The sequence below is a fragment of the Momordica charantia genome (genome assembly GCF_013281855.1).
Source record: "Momordica charantia cultivar OHB3-1 chromosome 4 unlocalized genomic scaffold, Mcharantia_2.0 BLBB01000004.1, whole genome shotgun sequence".
Lineage (NCBI taxonomy): Eukaryota > Viridiplantae > Streptophyta > Magnoliopsida > Cucurbitales > Cucurbitaceae > Momordica > Momordica charantia.
Window position 1 is genome coordinate 20,447,536 of NW_028275162.1, and position 14,499 is coordinate 20,462,034.

At 33.0% G+C, this 14,499-nt stretch overlaps 2 protein-coding genes across 4 annotated transcripts; one reads left to right on the plus strand and one right to left on the minus strand.

Annotated features, from left to right (window-relative positions):
- Window positions 1-667: 667 nt before the first annotated feature.
- On the plus strand, window positions 668-3,365 carry LOC111025672 (CDK inhibitor P21 binding protein). 3 transcript variants are annotated; one of them, XM_022303568.2, is made up of 9 exons: window positions 668-821; window positions 1,042-1,198; window positions 1,321-1,397; window positions 1,517-1,738; window positions 2,145-2,354; window positions 2,453-2,518; window positions 2,667-2,756; window positions 2,849-2,905; window positions 3,072-3,365. In XM_022303568.2, exons 2-9 carry the CDS (start codon window positions 1,060-1,062, stop codon window positions 3,174-3,176), a joined length of 966 nt encoding a protein of 321 aa, XP_022159260.1. In that variant the 5' UTR covers window positions 668-821; window positions 1,042-1,059; the 3' UTR covers window positions 3,177-3,365. The 3 variants fall into 3 exon arrangements, with proteins under 3 accessions (XP_022159260.1, XP_022159262.1, XP_022159261.1); XM_022303569.2 differs by having other exon boundaries at window positions 679-821; window positions 1,060-1,198; XM_022303570.2 differs by lacking the exon at window positions 2,453-2,518.
- A 4,942-nt stretch (window positions 3,366-8,307) lies between these two features.
- On the minus strand, window positions 8,308-9,305 carry LOC111025669 (mitogen-activated protein kinase kinase kinase 20). Its single transcript, XM_022303564.2, has one exon. It carries the CDS (start codon window positions 9,250-9,252, stop codon window positions 8,308-8,310), a length of 945 nt encoding a protein of 314 aa, XP_022159256.2. The 5' UTR covers window positions 9,253-9,305.
- Between the last annotated feature and the right edge of the window lie 5,194 nt (window positions 9,306-14,499).

Genomic DNA, 14,499 nt, shown 5'->3' on the forward strand with positions numbered 1-14,499 from the left:
GAGCCACATGTTCCAACCAACTAAGCTATTCCAACTTGATTGTTGTGTTACTTTTCTTTGCTATTCTTACTATTTGTTTTGTTGTTGAATTGTGTTGTGTAGTTACATATTTTAGATGTAATGTGTGTCTTTTATAACATAAGTGGTTGTGTTCTTTACCTGATATGAATGTTAATATATTATTAATCTACCTGATTTGTTATATTATCGTTGGAATCAATAATAATAATATATCTTATTATAATTAGTATCTTGATGTACCAACAATATATCTGATACAAATGCTGATACATACCTAATTTGATATATTAAAATTTGGAAAGATAAAATAGAAATAACTAATCCTCTAAAAATCATATTTCAAAGTATTTTGCCATATTTGCATAACCCAAATTTTTTTTTTACATTTTTTACATTTTTTATTTATATAAATGACGGTTCAACTAAAACACAAATCCTATTTTATATAAAAATAAATCAGAGTTTGAGAGCAAAGTTAGAAGAAAGTCATTTGCAAAAAAATTAGAAGAAAGTGTCAAATTTAGTGGCCAAAACAAAAAACAAAAAACAAAAAAAGACTAATTTGTAACTTTCTCAAAAAATTACAATAAATATGTAAAATTTTCAGCCCAAACCCCTGAGGCCCATATAGCGACCTTCGGCCCATTTCTCACATCCGGAAAAAAAAAAAAAAAGATAAACGAGGAGAAAAACTTTTGCCCTAGCTCTTCCGTCCATCTGATCTTTCTTCTCCTCGGCTTCATTATCTCCAAATTTTTTATATTGGAAAAGCTCCGAATTTGAATTCTATATCAGTTCAGGTACTCTCTGCTTTGATTTTTCGCGCATTCTAGGATCTTCGTGTTTCAGTAAAGAACTTGTTGCTTAGATTTTCCGAAGTGTTGATTGGTTTTCCATTAAGGCAATAGCTTGACTATCGTAATGTTATGCTAACTTTGCTGTTTCTGGACTGTGAATCTGAGATTGTGTTTCCTCAATTCCATTGCATTTGGCCTGCTGACATATCTTTTTAATGATCAGCTTGTTCAATTCTTGAAGATGCCCCGAAGGCCAACAAAGCGGCGGCAACCGCTGGGAACTCGACCTTTAACTTTTTCCTCATTTGCTCGAGCTTCTTGTATGGTGAGGAATCAAATTTTGAAGTCAAAATATATGAAATCTCACCCTAAACATGAAGGTAATAATGCACTCTCAGTAATTTTTCTTGTCTTGGACTACTAAGTTCATTTATTTGTGCTTTGGTATCGATAACGCTGAGTTTGTAGTGAATATTATTATTGCATTTTGTTCTAATTGTAGGTAATGGTTTTATTAGGAATAGTCCTGAGGCTCAGAGTGACTCATCTGACTCTTCTTCCAGTGATGAAGACTTTGAAGTAAGACTGTCTATAGCTTAAGTATTGTCTTTTTTAAATAAATTTTTTCTTGGTTAGTTTTATTTATTTATTTATCCATACACATTATCATATATGAACTATGTTGATCTTTTCTGTAGGAAATTCAAGCAGATTTTGCGTTTTTTGATCCAAAGCCCGACGACTTTCATGGGGTGAAGACATTGCTGCACAACTACCTAGATGATACACAGTGGGATTTAAGTGGATTTTCTGATCTAATATTAGGACAAACTACAGTTGGTACTGTGATCAAAGTGGAGGGAGATGAAGATAATGGAGTATTCTCTTTTATCACTGCCCTTAACTTGGAAAGATATAAGGTATGCAACATAGAAGTCTGATCCAATATTGAATTTTCTGTCGGTCTGGCTGTAGTTTTTTGAGTTCATTTGTGCAGCTTTATGAACACCCTTTCGAAGTTACTACATGCCGACCCTTTGCATTGTGTGAAATTAGGTTGGTTTAGTGAAGGAAACTTTAGCAACTTACTACTTAATGGTAGAGATCTCATCTTGATAACTCTCATATTTCCTTCAATTTGAACAAATAGCAAGTTATTCAACATAAACAACCTTTCCACTTTCATTATGTTTGATGATGAGGCAGGGGCTCCAGTGTCAAGTCTTATGATTCTGTGCAATTTGTTTTGTTGTAGACAAACATAACCTTTTCACAGGCTAAATTGTCCTTTACTAATGAACTGTGAATGAAATTTGGTCTTACTAGGACAGTAGATGTATCCTAGAGCTCAAGGGGTATCTCCTTAAAGTTTGTCAGGAAAAGGATCTAAAGAATAAGTTGAAGCTGATCTTGGAGGAGCAAGCATCCAGTGTTGGTCTACTAGTCTCTCAAAGAATAGTGAATCTTCCTCCCCAACTTCTGCCTCCACTCTATGATGCCCTTTTTGATGAAATCTCATGGGCTATTGAGGATGAGGTTAGAAATTTAAACAATTTGGACCCTCTACTTGATAAGTATTTGTATGGATGTTTGAAAATATTTATTATCTGTACTTAAAAAGTTTTTTTTTAAAGCCAACTAAAGAGCTCCGAGATTCCTTCCGCTTCAAAATGTATGTTTTAGTCAGTAAAATTTACCAGGTATGCCAATGTAGCAAGTTTATTTCTGCTTCTACTGTTCCACATATATGATTTAACAATTAACAACTATTTTTATATGTGCCCTTGTTTATTTTACTTGATGTTTATTTTCTTATGTGCTGCTGTGGTTTTTGGTCACAAACTACAGCTCAAGAATCCAAATCATAAGAAAAGACTGACTTCTGAAACAGATGAGTCAATTATCTATGTTAAGCCAGAAGACGAAATATTTCACAAGGTATTTTGATCTACATTCCTGTACTAAAGTTGCTCCTGAGACTCTCCAAACTGTTTAACATATATTTTTTTCTCATCGAAAACTTATTTCAGCTGTGTGTATGGTCCTTCTGCTTTCCCTTGCACATCCAACCACAGACGACTAACGAGGCAAGTATGAAATGTACAGTGATTTAAGACTAGTAAAAATAGTTGGTATGCAACTGCAGGATTAGAAAATCACATTTTTCCTCACAGGGATTGCATAATTTATTGTGTTAAAGGCATTGCGATATTTTTTCGATTTCATGCTTCATTTCTGTTGGTTTTCTTGCAGCTAAAAGGCTACCAGTTAATGGGAATGGTAATGGCAGTTGAAGCAAGAAAAATCCCCACATTTAGAGATGAGTTGAAATCTTTAATAAGTGAAGCAAGTGTCTAGTTTGAGGAAGTCTCCAATTTTGTTGTTGATGCGAGCCAGATTTTAATTAGTTGAGTTGAGTTTGTTTCTTTGAGGACTTTTATTTATTGCACTGAATGATTAAAAAAATGTGTTTGAATGGATTTTTTGGGCAAGACCCTTTGTAAATGTGAAGAAAATTGTTGGTATCATAGATATTTTAGTTGTGAATAGCGTGCACGTGCACTTACTCTCACCATTATTATATTCTGCCATTTCATCATTTTGTGGTATGACATTTAAATGGATAACTGTCTGTTTAAACTCTATTATAAGAATTTTTCTGTTTCTTAAAACTATGAACTTTTTGTTGGTGGGCAACAGTTAACAGGTAGAAATTGTTCAATCTCCAAACCTCAAATTTGTTGTGCTATAAAAAATTATTTAAAATAAAAATTGAATGAACTCAAGTTTTGAAAAATACAAGTAAAAAGTTATTCCAATATAATAATGTTGCTAATTAATTTAAAAGTGATGGTGGAAGATTCTGTCCTGAAATAAAAAGATGATCAAGAAATGAGTATCAATGTAATGATTATATTTATGTTTTATTTTTAGTTTGATTCCAAACAGTTTTACTAAATTAATATCAATAGATTTTTTATTTCAATTCTAGAAAATTTTTAATAAAAAACATTAATAAATAACATTCCTAATTCAATTGATTTCATTTCTAATTAATTTTTATTTCGATTGGTGAAAAGGTGAAGTTATCATCGTTCAACAAATTACCTTTAATACACAAAGAATTCTCCCAGCACTGGAAATTTTACTTATATTTGTGATAAAGTAACTATCATCTTTTTAATCATGATAAGTAAAAATATACTCAACCAACCTGAACTAATTAGTTTAGAAGTTAAGATACATTATTTTTTCTTTAGAAATTAGAGGTTGAATTATCATCACCACATTTGTTGTATTAAAATAAAAAGCAAAAATATACTCAATCAACAGCTTATCACCATGAATCTTTATTAGCAATTGTATAGAATTATGAATCTTTCTAATCCTTCAGCCATTACAAAAAAAAAAAAAAAAAAAAAAAACTGGGCTAGTAGCCCATGGTTTAGAAGCCCAAGTTTGTGGTAAAAGGTTTAAAGGTTTAGGCTAGTGAAAGGGGGCTTGAGAAAGGAATCCCGGGGAGAAGTTAAGCTTGAGGTTGGAAAGTAGAAGGAAGCTAGAGTTGGACAGAAAATAGCGTCTTCTAGAGTGTCAACAAGCTTAAGCTTCTTTCATTTCTTTGCTCCAGTTGAAGTACTTAGCAGAGTATGTAAATTCTATGCATTCTTGATTAAAATGAAAGGTTGAAGCATATGACAGGTTGCTTGAAGTACAAATTTCTAACACTCTTCGTTGGTGAAAAAGGGAAAAAGGGCATGTTCTTGCTTGGGACAAGTAAGATTTTAAGTTTGGGGTGTGATAACTCTCCAAAAGAGAGTTATTCTAGTGTTTATTTGGATGATTTCATGCAAAGAATTGTTAAAGTGTGTCGGTTTTTGGTTCTTAATTAGCCTAGTTGAGATTAGAAAGTGAAATCCAAGCTGAAAACCCCAAGTCTTAAATGCTTTAGCTAAATAGTGTACTAATTGCTGGTATTTCTAGTATAAATGCACAGGTTTGGAAGCAAAAGACTAAGCATAAAGGAAGTGCAAAAATCTAGAGAAGAGTGGGCAAGATAATTTCGAGGCAGAGCAGATAAATGCTGGAGCGAAGCAAAGTTGGAGCATGGATTCACTGCGCAGTAACAGCCTAGACACGAGATTATCGTGTCCGTACAATTGTCAGCTGGGTGCCCTAAATTTGGAACCCGATATAAAAGGGAAATGTTGCCCCAGCCGCCATACACAGATCCCTAGAGAAGCACGTTTTTTAGAGTTGAAAAGACAAGAAGAACGATTCTCTCCATTTTGGGGGGAGAAAGTTGACAAAAGAAGGAGATATTCCTCTATAATCTCGAGCTGACAACTTCTTCTTCTTCGTTTTTCGGCTATCTTCCTAAGATGGGTTGTCTTCTTCTTCTACCCATTTTATTTTCTTCTTCATTTATGAGCTAAACCCTATTTCGGGGGAGATTCCCATGCTGTAACTGCTGTAAACTGAACTTCTAACTACTATATTCGTTTTTAAATGAAGCTGTATTGATTTCTGATATCTTATTGAGCATTGTTGGCCACTTTGTTATGTTTGCTAGCTTCTATATTGACTCGGGAGGGCTTATGGTTGCTGACTTGATTCATTTGGGATTAGTACTTTTCTATATTATTTTGTGGATTCTTAAGAATGAGGTCCCCTAATCTAGCCTAGAGCTTGTTTTTATTGCTTGGAACTTAGCAACAAAAGTTTTCATGTTCGGCTGTCTCGGAAGGGAACCAAGTCGGACATTAACGGATGTTTGTTAGTTAGAGGGTAGGTTGATAGGTTTGTAAATGCATGTGAGTCTCCCCCACTTTTCCATATCTGTATTCTCCCCGTTTCCATATTTTGTGCTGGTTCTTCTGCTTGTTATCAGCTTTACAAATTTTGTTTGCTACTGTGATCTGTTTACTGCTTGTTTATTTAATGTTTATTTGTTCAAGTTACGAAACAACATCTATACTTCTTTATTTTACGCTTTTGGTATCCGTGAACACTGTTGAAATATCATTCAAAGTCCATGTGGATTCGACCTCGTTACGTACTACAACCGACATTTCGTGTATACTTGCACGTGTCGTCAACACGTTTATGTGGACGCAACAAGCAACCACCAGGTTGTGTTGCTCATGGGGAGAATGGAAAGGTATGTCGCCTTTGTAAATCCTTATATGGGTTGAAACAAAGTCCGCGAACATGATTTGGAAAATTCAGTCAGGTGATTAAGAATTTTGGAATGAAGAAGAGTAAGTTAGATCATTTTGTTTTTTATAAATGATCTGAGTCTGGTGTTATCTTACTAGTTGTATATGTTGATGATATTGTGATTACTAGTAATGATACATCAAGCATTCTATCACTCAAGTATTTTCTTCATAGTCAATTTCATACTAAAGATTTGAGAATGTTGAAATACTTCTTAGGAGTTGAGGTAATAAGAAGCACGAAGGAGATCATTTTGTCACAAAGAAAGTATGTACTTGACTTGTTAACTAAAACAGGAAAAATAGCTGCTAAGCCACGTAGTACTCCAATGATGCCTAATTTACAACTTAAAAAGGAAGGGGAGTTGTTGAAAGATCCTGAGAAGTATAGGAGGTTAGTAGGGAAGCTGAATTACCTTAGAGTTACTAGGTCTGACATAGCTTATCCAGTCAGTTTATGAGTTCTCCTACGACTGACCATTGGGCAACATTGGAACATATTCTATGTTATTTGAAAGGTGCTCTTGGACGTGGTTTGTTATATAAAGATCATGTCCATCTTAATATTGAATGTTTTTTAGATGTTGATTGGGCAGGTTCTACGGAAGATAGGAGATCAACCTCAGGATATTGTGTATTTGTTGGAGTAATTTAGTTTCTTGGAAAAGTAAGAAATAAAATGTGGTATCATGTTCAAGTGTTGAATCATAATATCGAGTGATGACACAATCGGTGTGTGAATTAGTATGGATATATCAGCTTCTGACTGAATTGGGTTTTGGCATCACCACTCCAATGAAAATTTTGTGTGATAATCAAGTAGCTCTCCATATTGCATCTAATCCAGTATTTCATGAACGAACCAAACACATTGAAGTTGACGTGAGAAAATACAGCAAGGATTGGTGGTTACAGGATATGTGAAGACTGGAGAGCAGTTAAGAGACATCTTCACTAAAGCATTGACTGGTGCACAGATAGATTATCTCTCTAACAAGTTGGGCATGATTAACATATATGCCAACTTGAGGGGAGTGTTAGAGTATATATATTAGTATATTTTATATTCTTGTAATAATATGTATTAATGTGTCGTTTACCTTCCTCTTCTTGGATTATGTCAACCTTTTATATTTGTGTATATATATACTTCAGTAATGAGAATAATCTTCGTCTGGTTCTCTCAAACTTTAGTTTCTAGAGAGAGAGAAAGAGAGAATTTTTTTCCTTTGTTTTCAAAAGAACAATGCCTAGTGCATTCTACCTTTTAGTTATTTGAAATACAATTGTGATGCAAATGACACATCAACAAATTTGTGTAGGAATTTCTCCCTTTGCTCGGGTCCATTATCCCTTTAGCCCATTTATTAGTTTTATGTTTTAGGGCATGAAAGGGGGGAAAAATTAAAAGGGTTTTTCATGAGCCTTTTGAGAGAAAGGGAGGGTGTTCCTCTATGTGTGTGGGAGAGTGTATTTTTCACGCCATTTCTTAATAGAAGCTTGAGATATTGATTGAAGAATAGATGTACACCAACTTGGTGGAACCATATAAATCATTGCGTTCTTTCTTCGTCTCCTCTTTTTCACTTGTTTTCATTTTTACAACAATCAAAAGCAACAAGCTGAGAAATTTCAGACAGCTCCTCTTCGACCCCGGAACGACCTGACCGCTGTACGAGGCTAAGATTGCAAGCTGATTAGATTTTTTTTTCCTTGTTTTCAAAAGAATGACAATGCCTTAGTATGCTTGCCATGCACACTCATATTTTGTGCTAATGCCGATACAAGTTTGAAAACCTTTTATTTATTTAAAAATGATAAAACTTAGGTGGTGAAGAATAAGTAGGTACTACTTGCACCGCAAAAAAAAAACACAGTTATTTATTTTAGTTTCTCTATCTTCTTTTAGGTATTTATCTTTCTGGGTCGTCAATCTTTTATTAGTCGTTAATCTTTTAATGGAGCTAAGTAAGCATTTAGTTGTGTTCTTTTAAAAAAAATGAAATAACTACCAACTTTTCAATCATGAGAAGGAAAAAGATACTTAACGGACCCCTCACTCTGATACCATGTTAAGGAACCACCACTCTAATCTAAAAGCTACAGCTGATAGATTTGATAAATTTAATTCATACATTGAATATCTAATACAGTACAAGAAAGTGAGAAATACACCGTCTTCGTAGTAATAATAATAATGATTTTATTACTTGAATCAACTCAAATGTTGGAGAAGAACAAATCTTACATGAATAATGTTGGTAATTTAAAAGTCACAGTGAAATAAAAGGATGATGAAGCAACAACCATGCGGGTGATCTTGCATAAGGGCTTCTCACCAAACATCTTCCCAAGAAATCTTTTGCCATCGCAGATAATCGACTTGGAATCTCCGGCAATTCCTCACTGTAACCGATCAGAGCAAGAAGATCGGAATCGGAATCCGTACAACTCCACACTCCTTTTCCGGTCAGCATCTCCAACACCACGCATCCAACGGCCCATATGTCGATAGGCCAATCGAAGTCATTCTCCCTCGCCATCTCCGGCGCCATGTAAGATAACGATCCTTTCATTCCGTTGCCGCCGGTGCTCACTTCGTCGACCATCTTCTCCGCCAATCCGAAATCGGCTATCTTCGCCACCAAACAACCTCCGTCGTCCGCGCTCGGCTGCAGAAGTATGTTCTCCGGCTTGATATCGCAGTGAATGATTCCACGGCGGTGGATATAAGCAATTCCGAACACTATGTCTCTCGTGTACCGGCGAACCTCCGACTCCGGCAAGCCGTCAGGTCCGAATTTGGAGATTCGATCAAACAAGCAGCCGCCGGAGCAGTACCCCAGAAGTAAATTGTAGACTGGTTTGCCGGATCTGGTTTTGGTGATTTCGTCTCCATAACATCGAACTACGTTAGGGCAAGAGCTGAGTTCATCGAAGACCTTCCTTTCGAACCAAAGCGAAGACGAATGTTCGATGAAGGAAGATTTGACGGCGATTTGAGAAGGAAGATATTGATACGACGAATCTGAATCGGAATCCAAATTGATGACGGCTCTGTTAACTGTGGCCAAGAAAACGGAGCCGAAGCTGCCTTCGCCGAGAAGAGGGCCGCGACGCCACGACCATCCGTGTGAGCTCTCCAAACCGTCGGATTGAAGGAGAGGAATTTGTGTACAGGCCTTCATGATTTGATCGCACTCGATGTTTTTCTTCATTTGTCCTCCATTGTTGTTGTTGTTCGGCTTGGTTCTCTTGGCGAATTTCAGAACGCGTCTCCTCGGCCTTAGACATTGGCGCCAATCGGGAGAAGACAAATGGGAAGGAAGCTTAGTCATGGCTGAATCCTGATGATACAAAATGGCGATCGAAGAAACGAAAACAGAGTTATTCAAATATTTATAAAACTCGGAAGAAGATGATGCTTTTCCAATTTCAAATCTTAGGTATCTTCTTGCTTTTCGTTTCGCGGGAGGTAATTTTTACCCATATTCAAAATTTTCTTACATAAACTCTATTCATAATAAAATTTTATCACTAAACCATAAATAAATATTCAAAAAATACAATAATCTTTATTATTTTAAAAGTAAATATTATTTTCGTAGCTTTAGTTTATTTTGGTCATATATTTTTAATTTTTGTTTATTTTAGATTCTATACTTTCAAAACGTTCATTATTATCCTTTTGTTTTTTTTCCTTTTATTATAATTTTTATCTCATTTCTTCCCATCATAATTTTAACATGACATGTCATCCACTAGATTTCTTGAGATGCAACTACAAATTTGTATTAAAACATTTTTATTGTGTATAATATTTGTGTTGAAATATTGCAAATACGGACCTAATTTGTCATTTTGTAAAAGTATAGACCAAAAATGAATGTTTTAACTATAATGAACAAAATTTGAAAGTATATGGACAAAAATAAATATTTGAAATTACATAGAAAATATTTAAACCTAAAAAAGAACTTTAAACTATGCGTGAGGACTACTATTAAGATTTATTAGAAGTATACCAACTAAATTTGGCCCAGGGACGGCTAGAGATGATATGAGAACTCGGCAATACTTTAATAGGGAGGCCTTAATATAAATATATTCTTTCATTACATGCTTCATTTTCAACCATATATTGATATCTACTATTTTTGTTTCATATTTTGATTTGTCTATACCTATCCTTTATTCTATTATTTCATCATTTTTATTACTTTTACTTTCAATAATAAATTTATCGTTTCTGAGATTCAATCTATTTTTCTATTCTTTTCATATCTAGATTCATATTTTATGTAGACCTATTGATTTTCTAAGTAAATAAATCTAAACAAATCTCATATATCAAGGTATTAAACCATTAACAATATGAAATAAAATTTTAAAAATTAAAAGAATTTGAAAGAAAATACCTAAAATTTTGAAGCCGCACGATTGATTTGAACAAATAAGAAGCTTTTTCTACTCCAATTGATAACCACACCTAAATGAGTTGTGAGACCACAGAAGATCAAAAATTAAAAATTGAAACCTGTGAGAGAAAGTTAACTTAATATAAATCTAACCTACACTGCACAATATATTCATGGAGTTTTTTTTTCAGAGAAGCTGAAAGGTTTTCAAATTTCGAATTTAGATTTTTTTTTTTGAGTACTCAAATTTCGAATTTAGTTTCTTTTTTTTTTTTTTTTACTCAAATTACGAATTTAGTTACTTCTTGCATTTCGTTTCTCGGGAGGTCTCTTTTACCAATATCCTAAATTGTCTTGCACAAACCTTATGCTATTTACAAAAGATTTATCGCTAAACCAAAAATAAATATAAAAATAATAACACTAGAAAAAAAAAGAAAAGAAAATACAATATCACCGTTGAAGTTGTTTGTTTGATTTTGGGCTAAAATAAAATTATTTTTTTCCGTTTTCGAATTCTCTTTTTAATTTAAAAAAATATGTTTTTGTTTTCTATTTTTGAAGAAAACGAAGGTTAGGTTATACCAAATTCAAAATAGAAGAATGAAAATAGTATTTAGACCTAAAAAATAACACTAAACTATACATGATCACGACTAATATTAAGATTTATTAGAAATATACCTACTAAAATTAACCCAGTGGATGCTAGAGATGATATGAGACCTAGGCAATATTTTAGTAGGGAGACCTTAATACGATAAAGCTAAAGTTTATTTCATAACATGCTTTATTTTCAACCATATCATTATCTACTATTTTTGTTTCATATTTTATTTGTCTATACCTATAATTTATTATATTATTTGAGATCATCCTTTTTGACATTCAATCTATTTTTCTATAATTTTTCATATCCAGATTGATATTTTATTGTAGACATATTTATTTTCTAAGTAGGTAGATTTAAACAAATTTCAGATATCAAGATATTAAACAATCAACCATATGAAATAACTTTTTTTAAAAAGTAAAAGAATTTGAACGAAAGTACCTAGAACTTTGAAGGCGCTAGATTAATTTGAGTAAATAAGAAGCTTTGATTTCTATCAATAATCACACCTAAAAGAGTTGTGGTACTGTAGATGATCAGAGATGAAAAACTGAAATTTGAGAGACTGAAAAAGGAAGGGAGAGAGTTAAATTTAAAATAAATCTAACCTAACAATATATTTATAGATTTTTTTTTTTAGAGAAATTGAAAGGTTTTTTAATTTCGAATTTAATTATCTTCATAGCATTTTGTTTCACGGGTGGTCATTTTTACCCATATCCCAAATTGTATATAAAATTTACAATAATTTTATCAGCAAACCAAAAATAAATATAAAAATAATAAGATTAAAAAGAATAGAATATTACAGTAGAAGTTTTCTTTTATTATTATTTTTTTAGTGCAATATCACAGTTGAAGTTGTTGGTTTTATTTTGTAGTAAAATAAAATTAATTTTTTCCGTTTTCAAATTCTCTTTGTAATTTTAAAAAACCCGTTTTTGTTTTCAATTTTTGAAGAAAAGGAAGGTTAGATTATACGAAATATAATTTAGGATATGTTTAAATTATTCTTTATTATTTTAAAAGTAAATATAATCTTGGTCTATGTAATTTAGCTTTAGATTATTTTTCTCCAGTATTATTAATTTTTGTTCATTTTAATTTATGTACTTTTAGAACGTTCATTATTATCATTTTACTTTTTGTCCATTTTTTTTTGTCATTTTTATCTCATTTCTTTCCACCATAATTTTAGCATAACATGCCACTCACTAAATTTTTTGAAATTCAACTATTAAATTTGTATTAAAAAGTCTTTATTTTATATAACATTTGTGTTGAAACGTTGTAAATAAATACTAAATTTGTCAATTTTTAAAAGTATTGGGGACAAAAAAATGAATGTTTTGAAAGTATAAAGACTTTAGGGAACAAAATTTGAAAGTATATGGACCAAAATAAATATTTGAAAATACATGAAGAAAAATGGACTAAAGTCAAAATAGAATAATAAAAATAGTATTTAAACCTAAAAATAACTTTAAACGATGTATGAGGACTAATTAAAATTTATTAGAAATATCTGTACTAAACTTAGCGAAGGGGTGACTCGAGACGATATGAGGTCTTAGACAATATTTTGTTAGAAAGTAGGGGTGTTCACGGGTTGGGTTGGGTCGGGTTAGGGGATTTTTTGGGACCAACCCGAATTTTCGGGTTGACCATATGTACAACCCAACCCAACCCAAATTGATGGCCAACCCAACCCAACCCAACCCAAAAAATTCGGGTTAGGTCGGGTTGGGTTGTCGAGTTATAGCTATTAATGAGTTTTTCTTGTATGCTTCTTTTTTTTCTTAAGACCACGAAAAAGGAGAGAGGGACAAAGAAGAAAAAATTGTCCATGGAATTGGCTTGGATGTCCATTCTTCCTCTCTAGAAGAAAAGGTTGTCAAGATGATGCGCCTTTCGAACGGTAGAAGTTACGACTTCGCTTCCGAGAACAATCAGATCTGAAACTAAGATGAGACACATAAAAGAAGTAGACGCGAGAGAGATGGTGAAAAAAGAAGAAAGAAATGGCAAAGAGAACCCAAGCAGAGGCGTCGGTCTGAAACTTACCCACTTCAAAAATGAGCGACGGCGGCCGGGTGGCGAGGTGGCGGGATGGCGATGGATGCAGCAGGAGGTGGGGTGGGAGGAGATGGTGCGGTGGCGGCGGTGGGAGGAGGGAGCTTCAAGTTCAAGCTTGGATGATGGATAAAAATGGAGGAGAGGGTTTGGTTGGGTAAATGGAGGAAAGGAAGAGATTAGAAACTAGAGAGTAAGAGATGAAATCCTAGATGAAAATGGATGGTTGAGATTAAATGAAAATGGATAGTTGAGATTGAACCTAGAAAATAAGGTTTTGATTAATAATTATACTAATATATATTAAAAAAAAAGATGTCGAGTTGGATTGGGTCAACCCGAAATTTTCAAGGGTCAACCCGAGACCCGACCCAACCCGGTTGGGTTGGGATTTTTCCAACCCAACCCAACCCAAGATTTAATCCAACCCAACTAGGGTTGGGTAATATTCGTCGGGTTCGTCGAGTTATCGGGTTTTTTGAACACCCCTAAGAAAGGCCTTAATATAGTAAAGTTGAAGTTTATTTCATTACCTGCTTCATTTTCAACCCTATTATTATCCAATATTTTTGTTTCATCTTTTTATTTTTATATACCTATCATTTCTTCTATTATTTCATTATTTTTATTACTTTTACTTCCAATAACAAATTTATCTAGAGCATCCCTTGTGAGATTCAATCAGTTTTTCTTTTTTTCTTTTCTTTTTAAGCTTTTCGTATGCATATTCATATTTTATTGTAGACATATTGATTTCGTAAGTAAGAAAATCTAAACAAATATCTGAAATCAAAGTCACGAAGAATCAATGATATGAAACAAATTTAAAAAATAATAATAAATTTTGAATGAAAAATACCTAAAACTTCATAAAGATGCTATATTGATTTCAACAAATAAGAAGCTTTCATCTCTATCCCCAATGATAATCACACTTAGGAGGAATTGCGCGTGAGAGCAAACAGAAGTTTGAGACTTAAGAGAGACTGATAAATTAAAAAGGAATGGAGACGGTTAAACTTAAAATAAATCTAAACCAGTATATTTATAAATTATTTTAAAGAGAAGTTGAATGTGAACATGTAAGGTCTCCCAACGTAAACTTAAGAGCTCAAAAGGTTATTTAAGGGTGAAGATTTTTACGGAAATTTGAAAAAAAAAAGGTGCAGTAAAGGATAAAAGTTAACAAATTTAAAATTTAAAATGATATGAAATTAAAATTGAGAGAAGTCTATGCGCTTATTAACCGTGGATTTTTATTTTTTATTTTCAAGAGAATTATATTTTACATTTTAAAATTCTTGAAAACTTTTATATTTATTTAATTTAAACGAACTATGTTGATTTATTAATAAATAAAG